At 49.8% G+C, this 19,482-nt stretch overlaps 2 protein-coding genes across 24 annotated transcripts in view; one reads left to right on the top strand and one right to left on the bottom strand.

Moving 5' to 3' along the window:
• Positions 1-3,506, bottom strand: part of NMT1 (N-myristoyltransferase 1) — a 48,461-nt gene extending 44,955 nt beyond the window's left edge. For all 3 annotated transcript variants that reach the window (XM_074019896.1, XM_015438622.4, XM_045374650.3), the window contains exon 1: positions 3,350-3,506. Coding sequence is in view for 2 of the 3 variants with exons in the window: in XM_015438622.4 (XP_015294108.1) it covers positions 3,350-3,480 (131 nt within the window). In the remaining variant the exon portion in view is untranslated. The remainder of the gene's footprint in view (positions 1-3,349) is intronic.
• A 185-nt stretch (positions 3,507-3,691) lies between these two features.
• The window catches only part of DCAKD (dephospho-CoA kinase domain containing), a 68,991-nt gene continuing 53,200 nt past the window's right edge, over positions 3,692-19,482 (top strand). For 10 of the 21 annotated variants that reach the window (XR_012425942.1, XR_012425944.1, XR_012425945.1 and 7 more), the window contains exon 1: positions 7,665-7,704. The gene's annotated coding sequence lies outside the window, so the exon portion shown is untranslated. Of the gene's footprint in view, positions 3,923-7,664; positions 7,897-19,482 lie in introns of those variants that run through there. The other 11 variants (XR_012425943.1, XR_012425946.1, XR_012425948.1 and 8 more) reach the window with 3 other exon arrangements.

The raw sequence follows: 19,482 nt of genomic DNA, 5'->3' as shown, positions 1-19,482 counted from the left end.
CTCCCGAGTAGCTGGGATTACAGGTGCCTGCCACTACGCCCAGCTAATTTTTGTATTTTTAGTACAGATGAGGTTTCACTATGCTGACCAGGCTGGTCTCAAACTCCTGACCACAAGTGATCTGCCCACCTCAGCCTCCCAAAGTGCTTGGATTACAGGCGTGAGCCACCGCGCCTGGCCTGAGACCAGATTTAAATGATTCCAAAGTCCATGCTTTTCCACTGTGCCGTGCTACATTTTCCCAAATTGCTGCTTCTCCCCAAAACCATTTCCTCTTAAAGTTCATGTAAAAATGTTGACTCTCCCCCGGATTCTTAGTGCCAGAATTAGACTCTCTCCTCCAGACTAGGCCCTTGGTTTTTCACCGGCTACCTCCAAACTCATTTTCACAGACCTTTAGATTTGGGATGCTAATAAACATAATTTTTTCACCCAGACCATAACCATGCACAGAAACACCACTGCAAACTGTCAACGTTTTTTTAAGGTTATTACTTATTTCTGCTACAAATAAAATAATTTTATTTGGTTTTTTTTTTTTTTTTTTGGAGATGGAGTCTTGCTCTGTTGCGAAGCTGGTGTGCAGTGGCGCGATCTCAGCTCACTGCAACCTCCGCCTCCCAGATTCAGGCGATTCTCCTGCTTCAGCCTCCAGAGTAGCTGGGGCTACAGGTATGCACCACCATGCCCAGCTAATTTTTCTATTATTAATAGAGACTGGATTTCACCATGGTGGCCAGGATGGTCTCAATCTCTTGACCTCATGATCCACCCGTCTCAGCCTCCCAAAGTGATGGGATTACAGGCATGAGCCACTGCACACCACCCTTTTTTTTTGAGACAGGTTCTTGCTCTGTTGCCCAGGCTGGAGTGCAGTGGCGCAATCTCAGTTCACTGCAGCCTCCACCTCCCAGGTTCAAGGGATTCTCCTGCTTCAGCCTCCCGAGTAGCTGAGACTACAGGCGTGCACCACCACGTCCAGCTAAACTTTGTATTTTTAGTGGAGACGGGGTTTCACCATGTTGGTCAGGCTGGTCTCGAACTCCTGACCTCAAGTGATCCGCCTGCCTCAGCCTCCCAAAGTGCTGGGATTACAGATGTGAGCTACCATACCAGGCCAATAAAATAATTTTCCGGCACACAGTTTTGCAAAGTGATTCACAGGTTACAGGGCACAAACCTAAGGACACTGGTCAGGACAACAGTTAAAAGGAGAAAAATAAAAGCAACTATAAAAAGAGCAAAGAAAATGCCACACTTTCACTTCTGGAATGACTTTCACATTCACCAACTCTCATCTGTGATTCAGATCTCTACTCAGGAGAGCTTCACTTTCCCTTCTTCCTGTTCCTACTTCCTCTTTCTCAGCTCTTCCATTTTTAGGAACATCAAACTTCAAAACAAGACTTTTATTACATTAGATCTGTTGTGAGTTATAGCAATAAAAACTAAATTTGGCAACCTTCCTATTCCTCTACATTCTTCCTGTGACTTTTTTTTTTTTTTTTTTTTTGAGACAGAGTCTCGCTCTGTAGCCCAGGCTGGAGTGCAGTGGCGTGATCTCAGCTCACTGCAAGCTCTGCCTCCTGGGTTCACGCCATTCTCCTGCCTCAGCCTCCTGAGTAGCTGGGACCACAGACACCCACCACCACGCGCGGCTAAATTTTTTGTATTTTTAGGAGGGACAGGGTTTCACAGTGTTAGCCAGGATGGTCTCGATCTCCTGACCTCGTGATCTGCCCGCCTCTGCCTCCCAAAGTGCTGGGATTACAGGCATGAGCCACTGCGCCCAGCCCTTCCTGTGATTTTTAATACTGGTTGAAGAACATAAAAGCTAGGTAGATCTTTTAACCTAAGATTCACCACAAGCAGGTTATAAACCACTTAAATACAGTCATCCTTCACTGAACGTCAGGGATATGTGCTGGGAAATGCATGGTTAGGTGATTTTTGTCTTGCAGACATCATAGGGTGTACTTACACAAACCTAGATGGTATAGCCTACTAAGTGCCTAGGCTAAACGGTATACATTACAGTAACACGCTATACAGGTTTGTAGCCTAGGAGCAATAGGCTACCGCATGTTACTGAGTACTGCAGGCAACTATAACACAGTGGTAAGTATTTGTGTATCTAAGCATACCTAAACATAGAAAGGATACAATATATGTACTATAATTTTGTGGGACCATATCTTCTACACAATCCTTGGGCAGCACATGACTGTAATACTTTGTTCTCCCCTCTATACAAGGTATCAGATTTTTTCTTTTTTTTTAAGTTTCTACAAAGACCTCAATCTTCTACCTTTATATCTGGACTACCACCAATACTGCAAACAACAAGCTGGCTATGAAAATCAGACTACCTCAAACTCAGCAAGCTATACACCCAAAAATCTCTCACGACTTTCAGTTTAAAAATATATCTACAAATATAGACAGGAAGATAGGGAGAGACAGCGTGAGTGCCAGTGCCAGGCACTAACCATGTGAAGAAAGATGGATAAGCTGTGGCTTACAGAAGTAAAAACTAATTTGGAAAAAGAATTCAACATTCAAATGCCTGGTACGTTTCTTCATCCCTAGGAACAAATAGTAACTAATGGCAAGACCCTAAAGTACAGGATAGGCAGTATGGAGCCCGAGGATTCCAAATACTCTCCAAGAAGCAACATCGCTCATTTCTTGAAGCCTGGGGCTACTCTGCAAAGTTAACAAGGCAAAGATGTTCGAAGATCTAATTATATTAATATATTGTTCAGGATACTTATGACTGGAGCAATGGAAACCATGTAAATCAAAGCATTATCATATCGTTAATTACATAGGGTTTATAAGGTGAGTTTATATTTTGGGATTCTCTCGTAGTGATATTTTACAATATAATTATATATGCAGTTTGTATAGTCTGATGAATTTCCCCACTGAGAGTGAACTGCTGCGAAATGTTTTATTATTCGTTTATTGCTAGTCACGTTGCTCAAACAACACGTCTATAAGTAACGTTCCCTTTGAACTGTACTGTTACTAGACTGTCCTGTGTTGTACCATCGAAAACCATCGTCCAACATGCTCTTTTCCCAGGACTGGCCTGAAGCACACGAGTGGAACATTGCATAGAACTTTTACATAATAAAAGTACTGAACGTCTCCGGCCCTTAATATCCAGAGCACCCACCCTTGGTAAATGACAAAGGTAGTAACCAATCGCCAGGCAGGATCCTAGTGACTTAGCCAATAAGAATATGAGGGTGGTGCTAGACTAAGCTCCCGGTGACTTCCCCGCACCCCAGAGACCCAGGTTGTGGGAGGCTGGACGGGAATTGGACTCCGAGGATTTCGTTACCCCCGGTTGTAGCTGTTGTCCTCCTCATTCTCGCAATCGCTGCAGTGCTCATGGCCGTTCCCGTTCCCTTCCATCATCTGCAGCAGCGGAGATGCCAGCGGCTTCACTGCTGTCTCACTCTCGTCCGCCATCTTGAGTTGCGAGAGCGGGGCTCCGCGCCCCGCTACATGGGGGGTTCCTATTGGACAAGGGGGATTTGCGCTGCATTCTGGGTTTTGTAGTTTTTCTGGCGAGGGGAGCTGCCACTAGGAGCGACTCTTTCCCAGGAAACTGACTGCAATACCCAGGAATCACCAGGGACGGCTCCGGTAGGGTCAAGGGGCGGGGCCACTAATACCCGGAAGCCTAGGCATTCGGCCACGCTTTGAGGAAAGAAGGGGCGCAAGGTTGGTGGGACCGACCCTTCGGAACCGGGCGGCCGCGTGGCATGCTGGGAGTTATAGTTCGATGCTGGTTTAGGGTTTCAGGCGTGGAGGTTCCAAAATCCAAGGTTTGATTTCAGCCTGCCCTGGCCAGTGCCTGGGCCGCTGGGAGCCGTTATTGACTGCCGTTAAGGACCGTTACCTTTCCCGGGTAAGTGAAAGGGCCTGAGGCCAGCGGGTGTGACCCGCCTGGAGCCAGAATGCCCCAGGCCTTCTTGGAGTGGGCTTTTCTGCAAGAAGCCGAGTTGACTCCCGGCCGCCTTCCTCACTCGGGAGTCTGGGCAACCCCCGGTCATTGGCAGTTCAAGGTCTTATGAGAGGCAGTGGATTTTTGTGTGCGATGCACTGACCCTAAGCCAGGAGACCCCACTGCTAGGGAGGCAGGGCTCGCCGCATCTTGGCCTCCAGGTACTGATCTTCGCCAAGCTCTTTCGCGCACACATGGTCCCTTTAATTCCCCACAAGAATCTTCCACAACGACTTTTTTTTTTTTTTTTTTTTTTAATTTAAATAGGGTTGCCCTCTGTCGCCCAGGCTGGAGTGCAGTGGCTCAAGATCACGCTTCACTGCAATCAAGCTATCCTCCCACCTCAGGCTCCCGAGTACCTAGGACTACAGGCGTGAGCCACGACACCCGGCTAATTTTTGTATTTTTTGTAGAGACGAGGGTCTCGCCTTGTTGCCCAGGCTGGTCTCGAACTCCTGGGGTACTCCTGGGGTATCTTCCTACCCCAACCCCTCAAAGTGCTGGCATTACAGACGTGAGCCGGGGCACCCAGCCCACATCGACTCTTTCTTTAATAAGTACTGATATGCCAGATTCTGTAGTAAGGCCTTTCGTACCTTATCTCATTTAATCCTCTCAACAAGTCTACAATATAGGTCCTATTATTATTATTCACCTTTTTTGTTTTGTTTTATTTTGAGACAGAGTCTCGCTCTGACGCCCAGGCTGGAGTGCAGTGGTGCAATCTCGGCTCACTGCAACCCCCGCCTCCCGGGTTCAAGCAATTCTCTTGCCTCTGCCTCCTGAGTAGCTGGGATTAAAGGTGCACGCCACCACACCTGACTAATTTTTGTAATTTTAGTAGAGACAGGGTTTCACCATGTTAGTTAGGCTGGTCTTGAACTCCTGACCTCGTGATCTGCCCACTTCGGCCTCCCAAAGTGCTGGGATTAGAGGAGTGAGCCACCGTGCCTGGCCATATTCACCTTTTTGACGATGAAAAAATGTGGCCCTGAGAGGTTGGTAAATTGCACAATCACATAGCTGGTTAAGTGGCAGATTGGTATACAAATCCGGATCTGTGTGCCCCTAGACCCTCTGAATTCTTTGCCACCATAAAAGTCCCATTTTCTGATACACTATTCACTCAAGGAAATCGGTTACTAAAAGGTAACTGTGACTCCAGTGTGTATTCTATGTCAGGGGAAAAAAGGTAACTGCAATATTTTAATCTGTTTTTACCCTTGATTGAATGTTTCAGTCCCTGAGTCTCACTCTTGTGATTGAGTAATCTCACCTGAATCCCGAGAAGAGCACCCAAAGACATGGTTCCCATTAGTTGAAATTTCCTATTTGGGTTGAGTGTGGTGGGTGATGAGAGGACTAATTCTTACCATCAGAGCGCTCCATGGCCAAAAAGGGAAATGATCTTTGCCTTTGGGAAAGATCTCAACCTGGGAAGAATGGCAGGGCGGTAAGAAACAGTTCCCATCTGACTCAGGGAAAGAAAACACAAATAAGGCCGGGCGCGGTGGCTCAAGCCTGTAATCCCAGCACTTTGGGAGGCCGAGACGGGCGGATCACGAGGTCAGGAGATCGAGACCATCCTGGCTAACACGGTGAAACCCCGTCTCTACTAAAAAATACAAAAAACTAGCCGGGTGAGGTGGCGGGCGCCTGTAGTCCCAGCTACTCGGGACGCTGAGGCAGGAGAATGGTGTAAACCCGGGAGGCGGAGCTTGCAGTGAGCTGATATCCGGCCACTGCACTCCAGCCCAGGCGACAGAGCGAGACTCCCTCTCAAAAAAAAAAAAAAAAAAAAAAAGAAAACACAAAACACAGAACTAAATATAGTCAACTCTGTTTATATATCAGTGGCATAAACGTAAGTAATTATGATCCAAAGCGGCAGATAATCCTGTCATCTATATTTGACTTTGGAAGGCAAAGATGCCCACTCAGTCTGAGAACGGTCATCACACTCAACTCTCTGGGGTCCAAGACTGCTGTTCAATGTGATTGTCCTATTTGCAGCTGCAGTGAAGAGGGGGTCAGAGATAAGAATAATAATAATAAAGCCAGGCCAGGTGCGGGGGCTCATGCCAGTAATCCCAGCACTTTGGGAGGCCGGGGTGGATCACCTGAGGTCAGGAGTTCGAGACCAGCCTGGCTAACATGGTGAAACCCCATCTCTACTAAAAATACAAAAATTAGCCTGATGTGCTCGGCATGGTGGCTGACGCCTGTAATCCTAGCACTTTGGGAGGCTGAGGTGGGTGGATCACCTAGGTCAGGAGTTCCAGACCAGCCTGGCCAACATGGTGAAACCCTATCTCTACTAAAAATACAAAATTGGGCCAGGCGTGGTGGCTCGCCTGTAATCCCAGCAGTTTGGTAGGCCGAGGTGGGCGGATCACCTGAGGTCGGGAGTTCGAGACCAGCCTGACCAACAAGGAGAAACCCCATCTCTACTAAAAATACAAAAATTAGCCAGGCATGGTGGTGCATGCTTGTAATTCCAGCTACTTGGGAGGCTGAGGCGGGAGAATCGCTTGAACCCGGGAGGTAGAGGTTGCGGTGGGCCAAGATCGTGCCATTGCACTCCAGCCTGGGCAACAAGAGCAAAACTCCATCTCAAAAGCAAAAGAAAAAAGAAAAAAAAAGCCGGGTGTGGTGGCACACTCCTGTAGTCCCAACTCGGGAAGCTGTGGCAGGAGAATCACTTGAACCTGGGAGGCAGAGGCTGCAGTGAGCCAAGATCCCGCCACTGCACCCAGCCTGGGCGATAGAGCGAAACTTTGTCTCAAAAAACAAACAAACAAACAAAAAACCCCAACTTCCTGCTCTATGTGAGGCATAACTAGGTAACTATAGATTTTTTGTTTCTTTGGCTCACTGCAACCTGCACCTCCCGGGTTCAAGCAATTCTCCTGCCTCAGCCTCCCGTGTAGCTGGGGATTACAGGTGCCTGCCACCATGGCCAGCTAATTTTTGTATTTATAGTAGAGACGGGATTTGGCCATGTTGTCCAGGCTGTGCGGCCTGAGATAATCCCACAAAGTGCTCATGATCACCACTGCCAAGGCTGCATAAGTACTGAGTGGCCGAGCTTTATATCTGAAGTTAGGACCCTGCAGTTTTACCCCTCTCCTCTCTCTCCTTCCCCGCTCCGGGGAAAGGAAAAGTTACGGCTCCAGGTCGGGGGTTGGGGTACCTCTGTACCGCGTTCCGGGGCCCCTCCCGCGTCCGCCCGCCCCTCCCGCGTCCGCCCGCCCCGCCTCTCCCGGCCCCGCTCTCCCGCCCGCCCTCCCTCCCTCTCGCCCGCCCGCCCTCCCTCCCTCTCGCCCGCCCGCCCTCCCTCCCTCTCGCCCGCCCGCCCTCCCTCCCTCTCGCCCGCCCGCCCTCCCTCCCTCTCGCCCGCCCGCCCTCCCTCCCTCTCGCCCGCCCGCCCTCCCTCCCTCTCGCCCGCCCTCCCTCCCTCTCGCCCGCCCAACCTCCCCCCCTCCCTCCCAACCTCCCTCCCAACCTCCCTCGCCCGGCCCCGCCCGCCTGCGCGCCCGCCTGCGCGCCCAACCTCTCCCTGCCGCGCCTGCTGGGCGGACGTCCGGTCCTCGCCCCCGAGGTCCCGCCTCGCCCGCTGAGCTGGCCTGTAAGCGCCGCGGAAATTGGGCTAGAGGCGGAGGCCTGGGCCGGGTCAGAGGCGCTGGGTACGTAGCGCGCCGCGCGGGCCGGTGGGAGCCAGTCGGGCCCCGGGGAGGGGGCGGGCCCTGGCCGAGGCTTCTACGCGGGGCTGCCATAGCCCCGGGCGCCCCAGTTTCGCTGCCTAGTGGGGCGTAGGCGCCTCTTTGGAAAGCCTGAGTTACGATGTATTGAGCGCATCGTGTGCGGCCAGCACTAAGGCAAGCAAGCGCTTTTATATCCATGGCCCATTGTCTTGACAGCAACCCTGCCAAGCAAGGTGTTATTTTCTGTTTTAGGGCTGAGGACGCTCAGGAAGGTTTACAGCTAGAAAGGGCTGGAGATTGTGGATTCAAACTCAGGATCAGACCAAAGACACTGCCCTTTAGAGCTTTGCGGGCCGATTAATTCTTGAATCTAGCTTCTGCCACTTCAGTTGTGTAACTTTGGGGTATCTTTCCGACCCCAAGTTTGCTCATCTGAAAAATGGGAATAAAGCTACGGTATCTGTCTCAGAGGGTGGGTGTAAAGTGCTTTGCTGTTGAGCTGAATGATCATCCCCAATTTTCAGACCTCTCTTCTCCGCTTCCCTCTCCCCCGGGAGGCCGGACAGTTAACGTTTTAGTGAAGACCCCAGGGACTGGGGCGGCGTGGATCTCCCGCCCACCCACTAGTAAGGGAGGCCGTCGGGCCACCCGTCTCTTCCTTCCCCAGCTCCGCAAAGGAGGTGTTGGCATCTCAGGTGTTTGCTTACAGAGTTTTCAAAGATTTTTCACTCTGTCCCTGAGTTACGGGAAAATGATTCAAACTACCCGAGTGAACTTTGACATTAAGTCTCAATTCTAAAAGTGAAGAAATGGAAGCCTTTGAATATGTTTTATGTCTAAAACGTGTTTGTTTTTGCGGGAGGGAGAGTACTCATTTTACCTAAATAAATCAAGATTGAGTTGGTGTGGCGCAGTGCTGGCATAAGCCTGTGGAAAGGGGTGAAATGCTAGAGATCTGGTGGATGGATAGAAAGTGGACAGGCGGGTTCGGGTGGTTTTTGTCTCAACAAGGCCCTAAATTCCCACCAAATCCTCTTCTGTCTGTCTTCACCAAGGTCTGAATCTGTCCCGCTGGTAAATAACCTTTACAGGGTCTCCGAGCCTCTCTTGGTGCCTGTACCTTAAGGAGAAAAGAAGAGGGCTCATAGCTGAAGGCAGGCAAGCCACGAGCTTAGCTTTGTTTTGAAAATTACCCGATGGGCCGGGCATGGTGGCTCACGCCTGCAATCCCAGCGCTTTGGGAGACAGAGGAGGGTGGATCACCTGAGGTTAGGAGTTCTAACTAAAACTCCATCTAACTAAAAATACAAAAAAATTAGCCAGACGTGGTGGTGCATGCCTGTAGTCCCAGCTACTCGGGAGGCTGAGGCAGAAGAATCACTTGAACCCGGGAGGCGGAGGTTGTAGTGAGCTGAGATCGTGCCACTGCACTCCAACCTGGGCAACAGAGCGAGACTCCGTCTCAAAAAAAAAAAAAAAGAAAGAAAAGAAAATTACCTGCTGGGAGGCCGAGCGCGGTGGCTCATGCCTGGTAATCCCAGTACTTTGGGAGGCCAAGGCAGGCAGATCACCTGAGGTCAGGAGTTTGAGACCAGCCTGGCCAACATGGTGAAACTCCGTCTCTACTAAAAATACAAAAAAATTACCTGGGCGTGTTGGCAAGTGCCTGCAATCCCAGCTACTCAGGAGGTCGAGGCAGGAGAATTACTTGAACTCGGGAAGCAGAGGTCGCAGTGAGCCAAGATCATGCCACTGCACTCCAGCCTGGGTGACAAGAACAAGACTCTGTTTCAAAAACGAACAAACAAAAAACGGAAAATAGAAAGAAAATTACCTGCTGGCACAGTTTTAAATTGACAGCTTTAGATTGAAACTTTCAAATTTTTATTTTGAAGGTTACAGAGGATAAAATTTCTGGTTAATTGTGAATGTTGATATTTTAAAATAAAGCTGTTAAAATCCTCATTTAAACTTGCAGGGAAGTCTACGTACCATTTGATTTGATTTCCCCTCATCTTTTGAAAAAAAAAAAGAACCACTTTTTATTTAACCATCGAAATTTCAAATCTTTCTTTTTTCCTTTTTTTTTTTTTTTTCTGAGATGGGATCTTGCTATGTTGTTCAAGCTGGAGTGCAGTGGCATACACCAGTTACTGCAACCTTGACCTGCTGAGCTCAATCCTCCCACCTCAGCTGCCAAAGTAGCTAAGACTACAGGTGTCTGTCACCACGTATGGCTGATTATTCTTTTTATTTTTAGTAGAGACGAGGTCTTGCTATGTTGCACAGGCTGACTCCTGGTCTCAAGTGATCATCCCATTTCAGCCTCCAAAAGTGCTGGGATTAGAGGTGTGAGCCACCATGCTTGGCCCTTTTTCCTTCTTGAACTCGTATTTCCACTTTGTTTCCTCACAGAAGTTTTTTCTAATGTAATAGTTTTTGGTTTTTTGAGACAGGGTCTCCATCTGTCACCCAGGCTGGAGTGCAGTGGCGGGATCACAGCTCACTGCAGTCTTGACCTCTTGGGCTCAAGCAATACTCCCACCTTAGCTTCCCCAGTAGCTGGGACTGCGGTTTTCGCCACCATGCTTGGCCAATTTTTTTTTTTTTTCAAATGAAAGCAAGATTATTAGATAAGTAATGGAATAAAGAATGGCTACGCCATAGGCAGAACACCCCTGAGGGCTGCTGGCTGGCTATTTTTATGGTTCTTTCTTTCTTTCTGAGACAGAGTCTGTCTCACTGTGTCACCAGGCTGGAGTGCAGTGGTACAGTCTTGGCTCACTGCAGCCTCTACCTCCCAGGTTCAAATGCTTCTCAAGCCTCAGCCTCCTGAGTAGCTGGGATTACAGGTGCACGCCACCACACCTGGCTAATTTTTGTTTTGTTTTTTTTTGAGATAGAGTCTTGCTCTGTCACCCAGGCTGGAGTGCAGTGGCACAATCTTGGCTCACTACAACCTCCGCCTCCCGGGTTCAAGCAATTCTTCTGCCTCAGCCTCCCAAATAGCTGGGACTACAGGCATGCACCACCATGCCCGGCTAATTTTTGTATTTTTAGTAGAGACGGGGTTTCATCATATTGACCAGGCAGGTCTCAAACTCCCGACCTCGTGATCCGCCCGCCTTGGACTGCCAAAGTGCTGGGATTACAGGCGTGACCACCGCGCCTGGCCTAATTTTTGTATTTTTAGTAGAGATGGGCTTTCGCCATATTGGCCAGGCAGGCTGGTCTCAAACTCCTGGCCTCAAGTGATCTGCCTACATCAGCCTCCCAGAGTGCTGGGATTCCAGCTAATTTTTTTTTTTTTTTTTTTTTTCAGTTTTTTTGTAGAGACAGAGTCTCACTATGTTGCCCAGGCTGGTCTTGAACTCCTGGGCTCAAGTGATCCTCCTGCCTTGACTTCCCAAAGTGCTGGGATTATATGCATGAGACACTGTGCCTGACCATGTAATAATACATTTTATGCCTGAAAGCCTTTGGTTTATCATCCTATTTCTCTGCAACAAAAATACATACAAAATTAAACTTTTTAAAAATTGTGTTATGAGTATTAAATGTTTCTTTTTGATTGAGTTGTCACAATTATAAAATACACAATTGATAAAAACAACGTAAACAAAGTTTTGAGTATTTCTCTTAATAAGCTAAGTGGGCCGGGCATGGTGGCTCATGCTTGTAATCTCAACACTTTGGGAGGCCAGGGCAGGCAGATTGCTTCAGCTCAGGTGTTTGAGACTAGCCAGGGGCCAGGCGTGGTGGCTCACACCTGTAATCCCAGCACTTTGGGAGGCCAAGGTGGGCGGATCACAAGTTTAGGAGTTCAAGACCAGCCTGACCAACATGGTGAAGCCCCGTCTCTACTAAAGATACAAAAGTTAGGCGGGTGTGGTGGCGTGTGCCTGTAATCCCAGCTACTGGGGAGGCTGAGGCAGGAGAATCATTTGAACCCGGGAGGCAGAGGTTGCAGTGAGCCGAGATCGCGCCACTGCATTCCAGCCTGGGCGACAGGGTGAGACTCCGTCTCAAAAAAAAAAAAGAAAGAAAAATAAAGACAGAGACTAGCCAGGGCAACACAGCAAAACCTCATCTCTACAAAAAATTTTTAAAAATTAGCTGGGCATGTTGGTACATGCCTGTAGTCCCAGCTACTTGGGAGGCTGAAGTGGGAGAATCACCTGAGCCCAGGAGGGTTGAAACTTCACTGAGCTGTGATCACACCACTGCATTCCAGCCTAGACAATGGAGTGAGACTCTGTCTTAAAAAAAAAAATAAGCTGGGTGGAGCTTTTTTAAACTCACGTGTCTATCCATGTTTATTTGTATATTTACTAGAATGAGCAGAGTGCTTTTTTTTTCTTTGGCTGTAACCATTGAAAAAGTTTCTTCATGTAAATTAAATACACAGGAGTTGAAGGCGTTTTGTTTCAGCAATATCACTCAGTTCTTTGAACACCTTCTGAATTGTGGGCTGAAAAATCACATCCGATTATTAATCTGTCAGTCCCCAGTTCTTTTAGGTCCTCCTTTAACTTTCTTGAAGGCCAAGGTTTAGAAACCACCTGACTCATGCAAGGATTTTTCCTTAGTCACTGTAGGCAGTCACTTTCTTAGCATGAATACTGACCTTTTGAATTGCCCTTTCTGGTGCCTAGGGGATTTTCACCGTGTGGGACCACGCACCTCAGTATGATTTAGCATGGGTGGGTGGTTATGCCTTTCTCTGAAACATGGGAGATGGGTGAGTGTGAAGGAGGAGCTGGGTAGGAGAGCCAGTGGGAATTGAGTTGGAAATTTATGACACTGAAACTCTGCCTTTGTGCCCCTTGGAAAATCTTCATGCTTCCCCTAGGTGTTCCCATTCTCCTGTGTGTAGGCCACCTGGCACTACTGTGGGCAAACATAGAGCTTCTTTTTCTTTTTCTTTTTTTTTTGAGACGGAATCTTGCTCTGTCACACAGGCTGGAATGCAATGGCACAACCTCGGCTCACTGCAACCTCTACCTCCTGGGTTCAAGCAATTCTCCTGCCTCAGCCTCCCGAGTAGCTGGGACTACAGGCACGCACCACCACACCTGGCTAATTTTTGTATTTTTGGTAGAGATAGGGTTTCACTATATTGGCCAGACTGGTCTTGAACTCCTGACCTTGTGATCCATCCTCCTCGGCCTCCCAAAGTGCTGGGATTACAGGTGTGAGCCACCGCGCCGGGCCAGAACTTCTTATAACTTTCATTTCCTCACTTTGAGAAAGTGCTGCTCTTACACTCTAGTTCCTGCCTGCTGGGAAACTCAGCTTCCTAGGCATTCTCTCTCACAGTTTCCTCATCTTTTAGCTCAATATATTGTCAGTCCAGGAATGTGGAGGTGGGAAGTAATGTGGAAAGGTTTTGTGATTCTTATTTTAAAATAGTTGATGTTGCCTGGCACAGTGGCTCACGCCTGTAATCCTAGCACTTTGGGAGGCTGAGGCGAGTGGATCACTTGAGGTCAGGAGTTCAAAACCAGCCTGGCCAACATGGTGAAACCCCGTCTCTACTAAAAACACAAAACAGGCCGGGCGCGGTGGCTCAAGCCTGTAATCCCAGCACTTTGGGAGGCCGAGACGGGCGGATCACGAGGTCAGGAGATCGAGACCATCCTGGCGAACACGGTGAAACCCCGTCTCTACTAAAGAAATACAAAAAACTAGCCGGGCAAGGTGGCGGGCGCCTGTAGTCCCAGCTACTCTGGAGGCTGAGGCCGGAGAATGGCGTGAACCCGGGAGGCGGAGCTTGCAGTGAGCTGAAATCCGGCCACTGCACTCCAGCCTGGGCTACAGAGCGAGACTCCGTCTCAAAAAAAAAAAAAAAAAAAAAATACAAAACAAATTAGCCGGGTATGGTGGCAGGTGCCTGTAATCCCAGCTACTCGGGAGGCTAAGGCAGGTAGAGGTTGAACCCAGGAGGTAGAGGTTACAGTGAGCTGAAATCACGCCACTGCCTTCCAGCCTGGGTAACAGAGCGAGACTCCGTCTAAAAAAACAAAACAAAAGTTACTGTTGAGTTCCAGCTTGCCCATGAGCTGAATATTTTGCTGCATGGTTTATGTATTAATTCAACAAGTATCTTTTTTTTTTTTGAGACGGAGTCTTGCTCTGTTGCCCAGGCTGGAGTGCAGTGGTGCAATCTTTGCTCACTGCAGCCTCCCCTTCCTGGGTTTAAGTGATTCTCCTGCCTCAGCCTCCTGAGTAGCTGGGACTACAGGCACATGCCACACCTGGCTAATTTTTGTATTTTTAGTAGAGACAGGATTTCACTATGTTGGCCAGGCTGGTCCCAAACTCCTGACCTCAGGTGATCCGCCCGCCTCAGCCTCCCAAAGTGCTGGGATTACAGGTGTGAGCCACTGCACCCGGCCACTTGCCACAGCTTTTAAGTGGATTCCAGCCAGTTCCAGACAGGGGTTGGGTTCAGCGGGACAGGACCTGACAGTCTCTGATGGGGGAAGATTGGGCAGAGAGGGGAGTGAATGGGGCAGTCCTCTGGGGAAGAGCCTTGTCTGGGACTGTGGGGACATTGAGACACAGGCCTGAGGGCAGTGATCTAGAGGGGAGTGGTTGGAGATGCTGGGAGGACATAGCAGCGTCTTTCTTGAGGCTCCTGTAGGACTCTCCATGGACTTGGCTTGTAGCCCCGGAGATGGGAACTGTTAGAGGGCTGTGAGCAGAGGCCTGACATGATGCAACTTGCATTTCAAAGGGTCACACTAGCTGCTTTGTTAGGAACAGACTATTGGGGAGCAAAGGTGCAGCAGGAAGTGGCTCAGAGGCTGCTGTAGGGATTCAGCAGCGAGATGGTGGCACTCATGCACCAGAGGGCTTCTGGGTGGGCTGTGCAGGTGGGAAGTAGCGCTGGCTGGGCACTGCGGGTTGGATGAAGGGTATGAGAGAGGCCAGGAGTACTCCAAGGCTTTTGGCCTATACAAGTGGAAGGAGGGAGGTGCTCTTTAGGGAAACAGTGTTATGAGAAAAACCCAGAATAGTATAGAAAAACATTCCCCCAAATCGGGAGGGAGCCGAGAGACCAAAGAATGATTCGAACGAGTCCAGCGTGGCGAGTAGGTGAGCGGATTAGGACTTAAATGCACGGCACTCCTCGGTGACAGCAGGACAGCTCTGGGCATCTGTGCCGCCTCCCATCTCCGGGCTGCCTTTAAGCTAATTTTCTGGCTCTTTGCCTCCTGTGTGTGTGATGAGACTGTTTTCTTTGCTATGTGCCCAGCTATGCCCTAGGATGTTTGGGTTCTCAGGGACACCTGCTTCTCGGCTGGGCACCATGGCCTTGGCTTACCGCCCAGCCTGCAGGGTTCAAACAGCGCACATACACCCGTAAGTAACCCATCACACTACAAATGGAGTAGACTGCAGTGGCTGTGACATGTCACACAGTGAGTTGGGGAAGATGAGGTGACTGTGACCTATGTCACCTCATTTATTCCTGACACGACCCCATGAGTAGTCATTACAAATCTTTTTTTTTTTTTGAGACAAGAGTCTCACTCTGTCACCCAGGCTGGAGTGCAGTGGCACAATCTCAGCTCACTGCAACCTCTGCCTCCCAGGTTCAAGCGCAAATCCTATTTTATACTCAAGGAAAGAGAAGCTCAGAATGCGGAAATAAATTGCCTACAGCCATACAGCTAGTTAAGGGACAGAGCTAATCCCAACCAAGGTCCCTTTGATTCTGAACCCTCTGAGAATGTGCAGTCACTGTGATCCTTTTTTTGCATAAATGGCAACAAAGTAGTCCAGTCCAAACAGCCTCCCTGCCCATTCATGAAAGCTGGAGTGCCGGTTTGTGCCTGGAGAGTGCTCAAGTAGTGAAGAGAGACCTGTCCCCTCCCTGCCCTTGGTGTTGGCAAAGGGAGCAGGGAGGAGGCAGAGGGAGGCAGATGCCAGCTCCTTTCTTTGTGGCTCTCTCCAGGTAACTAGCAGCCTGGAGGAGGTGGTGGCTTAATGGGCCTAGCCCATGAAGAGAACTTGGACTTGAAGGTTTAAACAACAACCTCTCACCAATAATGAAAGATTAGGAGTGGGGAAGCCGTATATAAAAATAGCACTTAATAGTTAACTGGCAAACAATTTATTTTTGCAACTACTGGTTCCTCGAGAAATAATTGGGTCCCAAGGCAGGGAATGACTCATTTTCATGAATGATTATATTGATCATTGGTGCAAAACAGATACACCCCCTTAGGAGAGCAGTTCTCTCTGGCTGGTCAGGCGGGCCCAGTGTGAAATCCTGAGAGGCGGCAAGGGGAGGAGGACAGGGGCTGCAAACCAAGGGAGCCAGGTCCTGGCCCGGCACATGCAGGAGTGGGACTGTTGAATGGGAGATGAGAAGCAACAGAATTTGCCTCCAACATAACTCCTGAGCTCTCGCAAAGGAAAAAGGTGACAGAGCGAGACCCTGTCTCAAAGAAGAGAAAAAAAAGTCATATGAACAGAAATAAAAGTCCAAAGCATGACGAGTCTAAAGGAGGGAAAGTAAATGGAGTGATGAGAGATGGCAGGGGCCTCATTTGGGTTGGGGGATTGGATGAGGCTGCTCCAGGGGATGTGACTTGCTTCAGGTCCTGGCTCAATGATGTGCCTGTCACTCTTTTTCTTTCTTTTTTTTTTTTTTTTTTTGAAGTCAGGGTCTTGTTCTGCACCCAGGCTGGAGTGCAATGGTACAGTCATGGCTTACTGCAGCCTCCAACTCCTGGGCTCAAGCAATTCTCCCACCTCAGCCTCTCGAGTAGCTGGGACTACAGACACATGCCATCATGCCCAGCTAATTTTTTTCTTTATTTTAAGAGACAAGATCTTGCTTTGTTGCCCAGGCTGGCCTCTAACTTCTGGGCTCCAGTGATCCTCCCACCTTGGCCTCCCAAAGTGCTGTGATTGCAGGCGTGAGCCACCATGCACAGCCCACCACTGCTCTTGATACCCTTACCCACTTACCACCACCACACTTACTGGTACTGTGAGTTAATATTGTTTTACCCATTCCCCCCATTCTCTCCCACCTCCCCCCACTCCTTCCCGTGCCTGGTGTCTGATTGGTTGACACAGTCAGTACAGGGTGACGGAAGAGGAGTTAGCCCTGAGGTGAGTCTGGCAGAGGGAACACCGCCATAGAGCCTTTGGGGTCAAAAAGAGCCCGCATGTTCAGGGACAGAAGGAAGATCAGTGTGACAGGCACCAGGCATGGACAGGGAGTGAATGAGGGAGTCATACAGGGCCTGGAGACCCCTGTAAAGGGCCAGGAGGAGGCGGGAGAAGGCAGTGAAGGTTTCAGATGGGAGTGACATGATCAGATGACTCCTTTAAACCATGACCCTGGCTACCTTGGGGAGAAGCCAGGCAGGGACCAGGTCATGAGGCTACTGGAGTGGTCCGGGCACAGGTGCTGGTGGCTTAGGCTAACAGAATGGGCCTAGTGGGATTAGAACTTGGCCAGACCTCCCAGAGCAGTAGAGCTTTATTTAGCCCATTAATTTTTCCCTAAGAGAAACACTGCCGGGGAGATTCTAAGACAGACCATTCTCTGAATATACTTACTCTTCTCGGGGCTACTGGGCCCAAGAAGTAAAAACTGAAAGGCAATCTGGAGACACCTGATGCGGAAGAGCCCACCATTATGGAGCACAATAGAATCTGATCGTCATTTCACAGGCCTTAGAGCTTCACTGCAGATTTGGGGCGCAGGCACCAGCTCTAACCCAAACTCCTTGCCCTTTTCTTTGCACCCTGCTGCCTTTCACTGACATGGAGAATGAGGAAAAGAAAGGATAGGGTGTGGCTTCCCTGGGATCCGAGGCCTGCTTTTCCTTCTGGCTCCTCCTTGGCTGATGAATCCCATACCTGGGATTGGTTCCAGAATCCAGCTTCCATTTCTCCTGCACAGGGCATTGGCTCCTTCTCTGTTACTGTGGCTTGGTGTTGTCCTTCCTCTTCCAGCCAAGCCAGCTCTGTGAACAGCTTTTGGTGTTGAGGAGGAAGATTCCCAGCCGCCAACAGTAATGTCATCCCTTGGTTTGCCAGGGGAGCTTTTTTTTTTTTTTTTTTGAGATGGAGTTTCACTCTTGTTGCCCAGGCTGGAGTGCAGTGGCGCAATCTCAGCTGACCGCAACCTCCGCCTCCTGGGTTCAAGCGATTCCCCTGCCTCAGCCTCCTGAATAGCTGGGATTACAGGCATGCACCACCATGCCTGGCTAATTTTGTATTTTTAGTAGAGATGGGGTTTCACCGTGTTGGTCAGGCTGGTCTCGAACTCCCGACCTCAGGTGATCGCCCACCTCGGCCTCCCAAAGTGCTGGGATTACAGGCGTGAGCCGCCGCACCCGGCCTTTTCTTTCTTTTTTTTTTTTTTTTTGAGATGGAGTCTCACTCTGTTGCCCAGGCTGGAGTCCAGAGTGGCATGATCTTGGCTCACTGCAACCTCCGCTTCCTGGGTTCAAGCAATTCTCCTGCTTCAGCCTCCCTAATAGCTGGGATTACAGGCGTGTGCCACCACACCTAGCTAATTTTTGTATTTTTAGTAGAGACAGGGTTTCGCCATGTTGGCCAGGCTGGTCTCAAACTCCTGGTCTCAAGTGATCCACCCACCCTGGCCTCCCAAAGTGCTGAGATTACAGGCCACTGCGCCCGGCCCCAGGGGAGCATTTATTGACCGCTCCCAGGAGAGCTCTGAACCACTGAAGAGGAGGAAGAAGTCACCAGTGTGACTCCCAGCCTCCCCGGGGAGCCGCGCCGTTCTTGGTGCTGAAAGTCCAGCCCCTCTCACTCACAAGTGTGGGGACTGAGGCTCAGAGGAAGGAAGGCACCCGGGGCTCACCTGTTTCTTGTGTGGAGTCCTTACCACCCCGGGCCAGGCTGGAGAGAAGACTTCCTGCAGTGACAGAATTCAGAGACGAGGACCCAGGACTTTCCACTCCAGTCCACAGCCTTTCATTTTAGCCGTGGTTCTAGGCCTAACTGATTCAGATTCAGTGGGCTGGGGTAGATGGAACCTGGGTGTCTGTATCTTTTGTAAGTTTCACATTAAATTCAGATTATAGCCAGGTTTAGCACTTGCTGTGAGGAATGTACTGCCTCTGTGTAAGCGGCAGTGGAATGTGGGAAGCCAGATCGGATTCTGTAGAATGATGACTTGACCAGAGCAGGAAGAGGGTCATGAACACAGGTGATCAAAGGTGGTCGTTTGTTCATGTGGGCTTGACAAGGGAGCTGCCGGCAGGTCTAGGTGGGACTTGGAGGCCGCTGGGTACCTAAGCCTCCATTTCCTCCTTGCTGAGCTTTGGGAGGACCGTGGGCTGCAGCTTCCTCCCTGGCAGATCCCAGCAGATCTGTGCGCAGCCAAGTGAGTGGGAAGGCACTCATACAGCAGGCCCAGGGCCAGCACCACGTGACCATTCCTGCTCACCTGTCAGCGCTCTGTTCTTAGATGTTTTCATCTGGTACTATCTAGCGCTCCAGTTTTCCCAAGGGGCAAGACTTTTATTTTCCTCTGGTTATCCAAGAGGTCCCTGGCACCGTTCCTGCAGAGCCCAGAGGAGCTCGGTGGATGGTTAGTGAAGGAATGAGCTACAGAGGGGCTCGTTGGACAGGAACAGCTGTTACTTGTCGAGGCCCTTGAAGTTGGGGACCCGGAGCCTCCCGGGGCGTGTGCTCCTTCATCCCCTTGGCCTTCCTGACAGAGGCCAAACAGCTGTTGGTCTGTTTCCACAGATGCTC

The sequence above is a fragment of the Macaca fascicularis genome, chromosome 16 (genome assembly GCF_037993035.2).
Source record: "Macaca fascicularis isolate 582-1 chromosome 16, T2T-MFA8v1.1".
Lineage (NCBI taxonomy): Eukaryota > Metazoa > Chordata > Mammalia > Primates > Cercopithecidae > Macaca > Macaca fascicularis.
The sequence above is the reverse complement of the archived record's forward strand: the minus strand, read 5'-3'. Positions and strand labels throughout refer to the sequence as shown.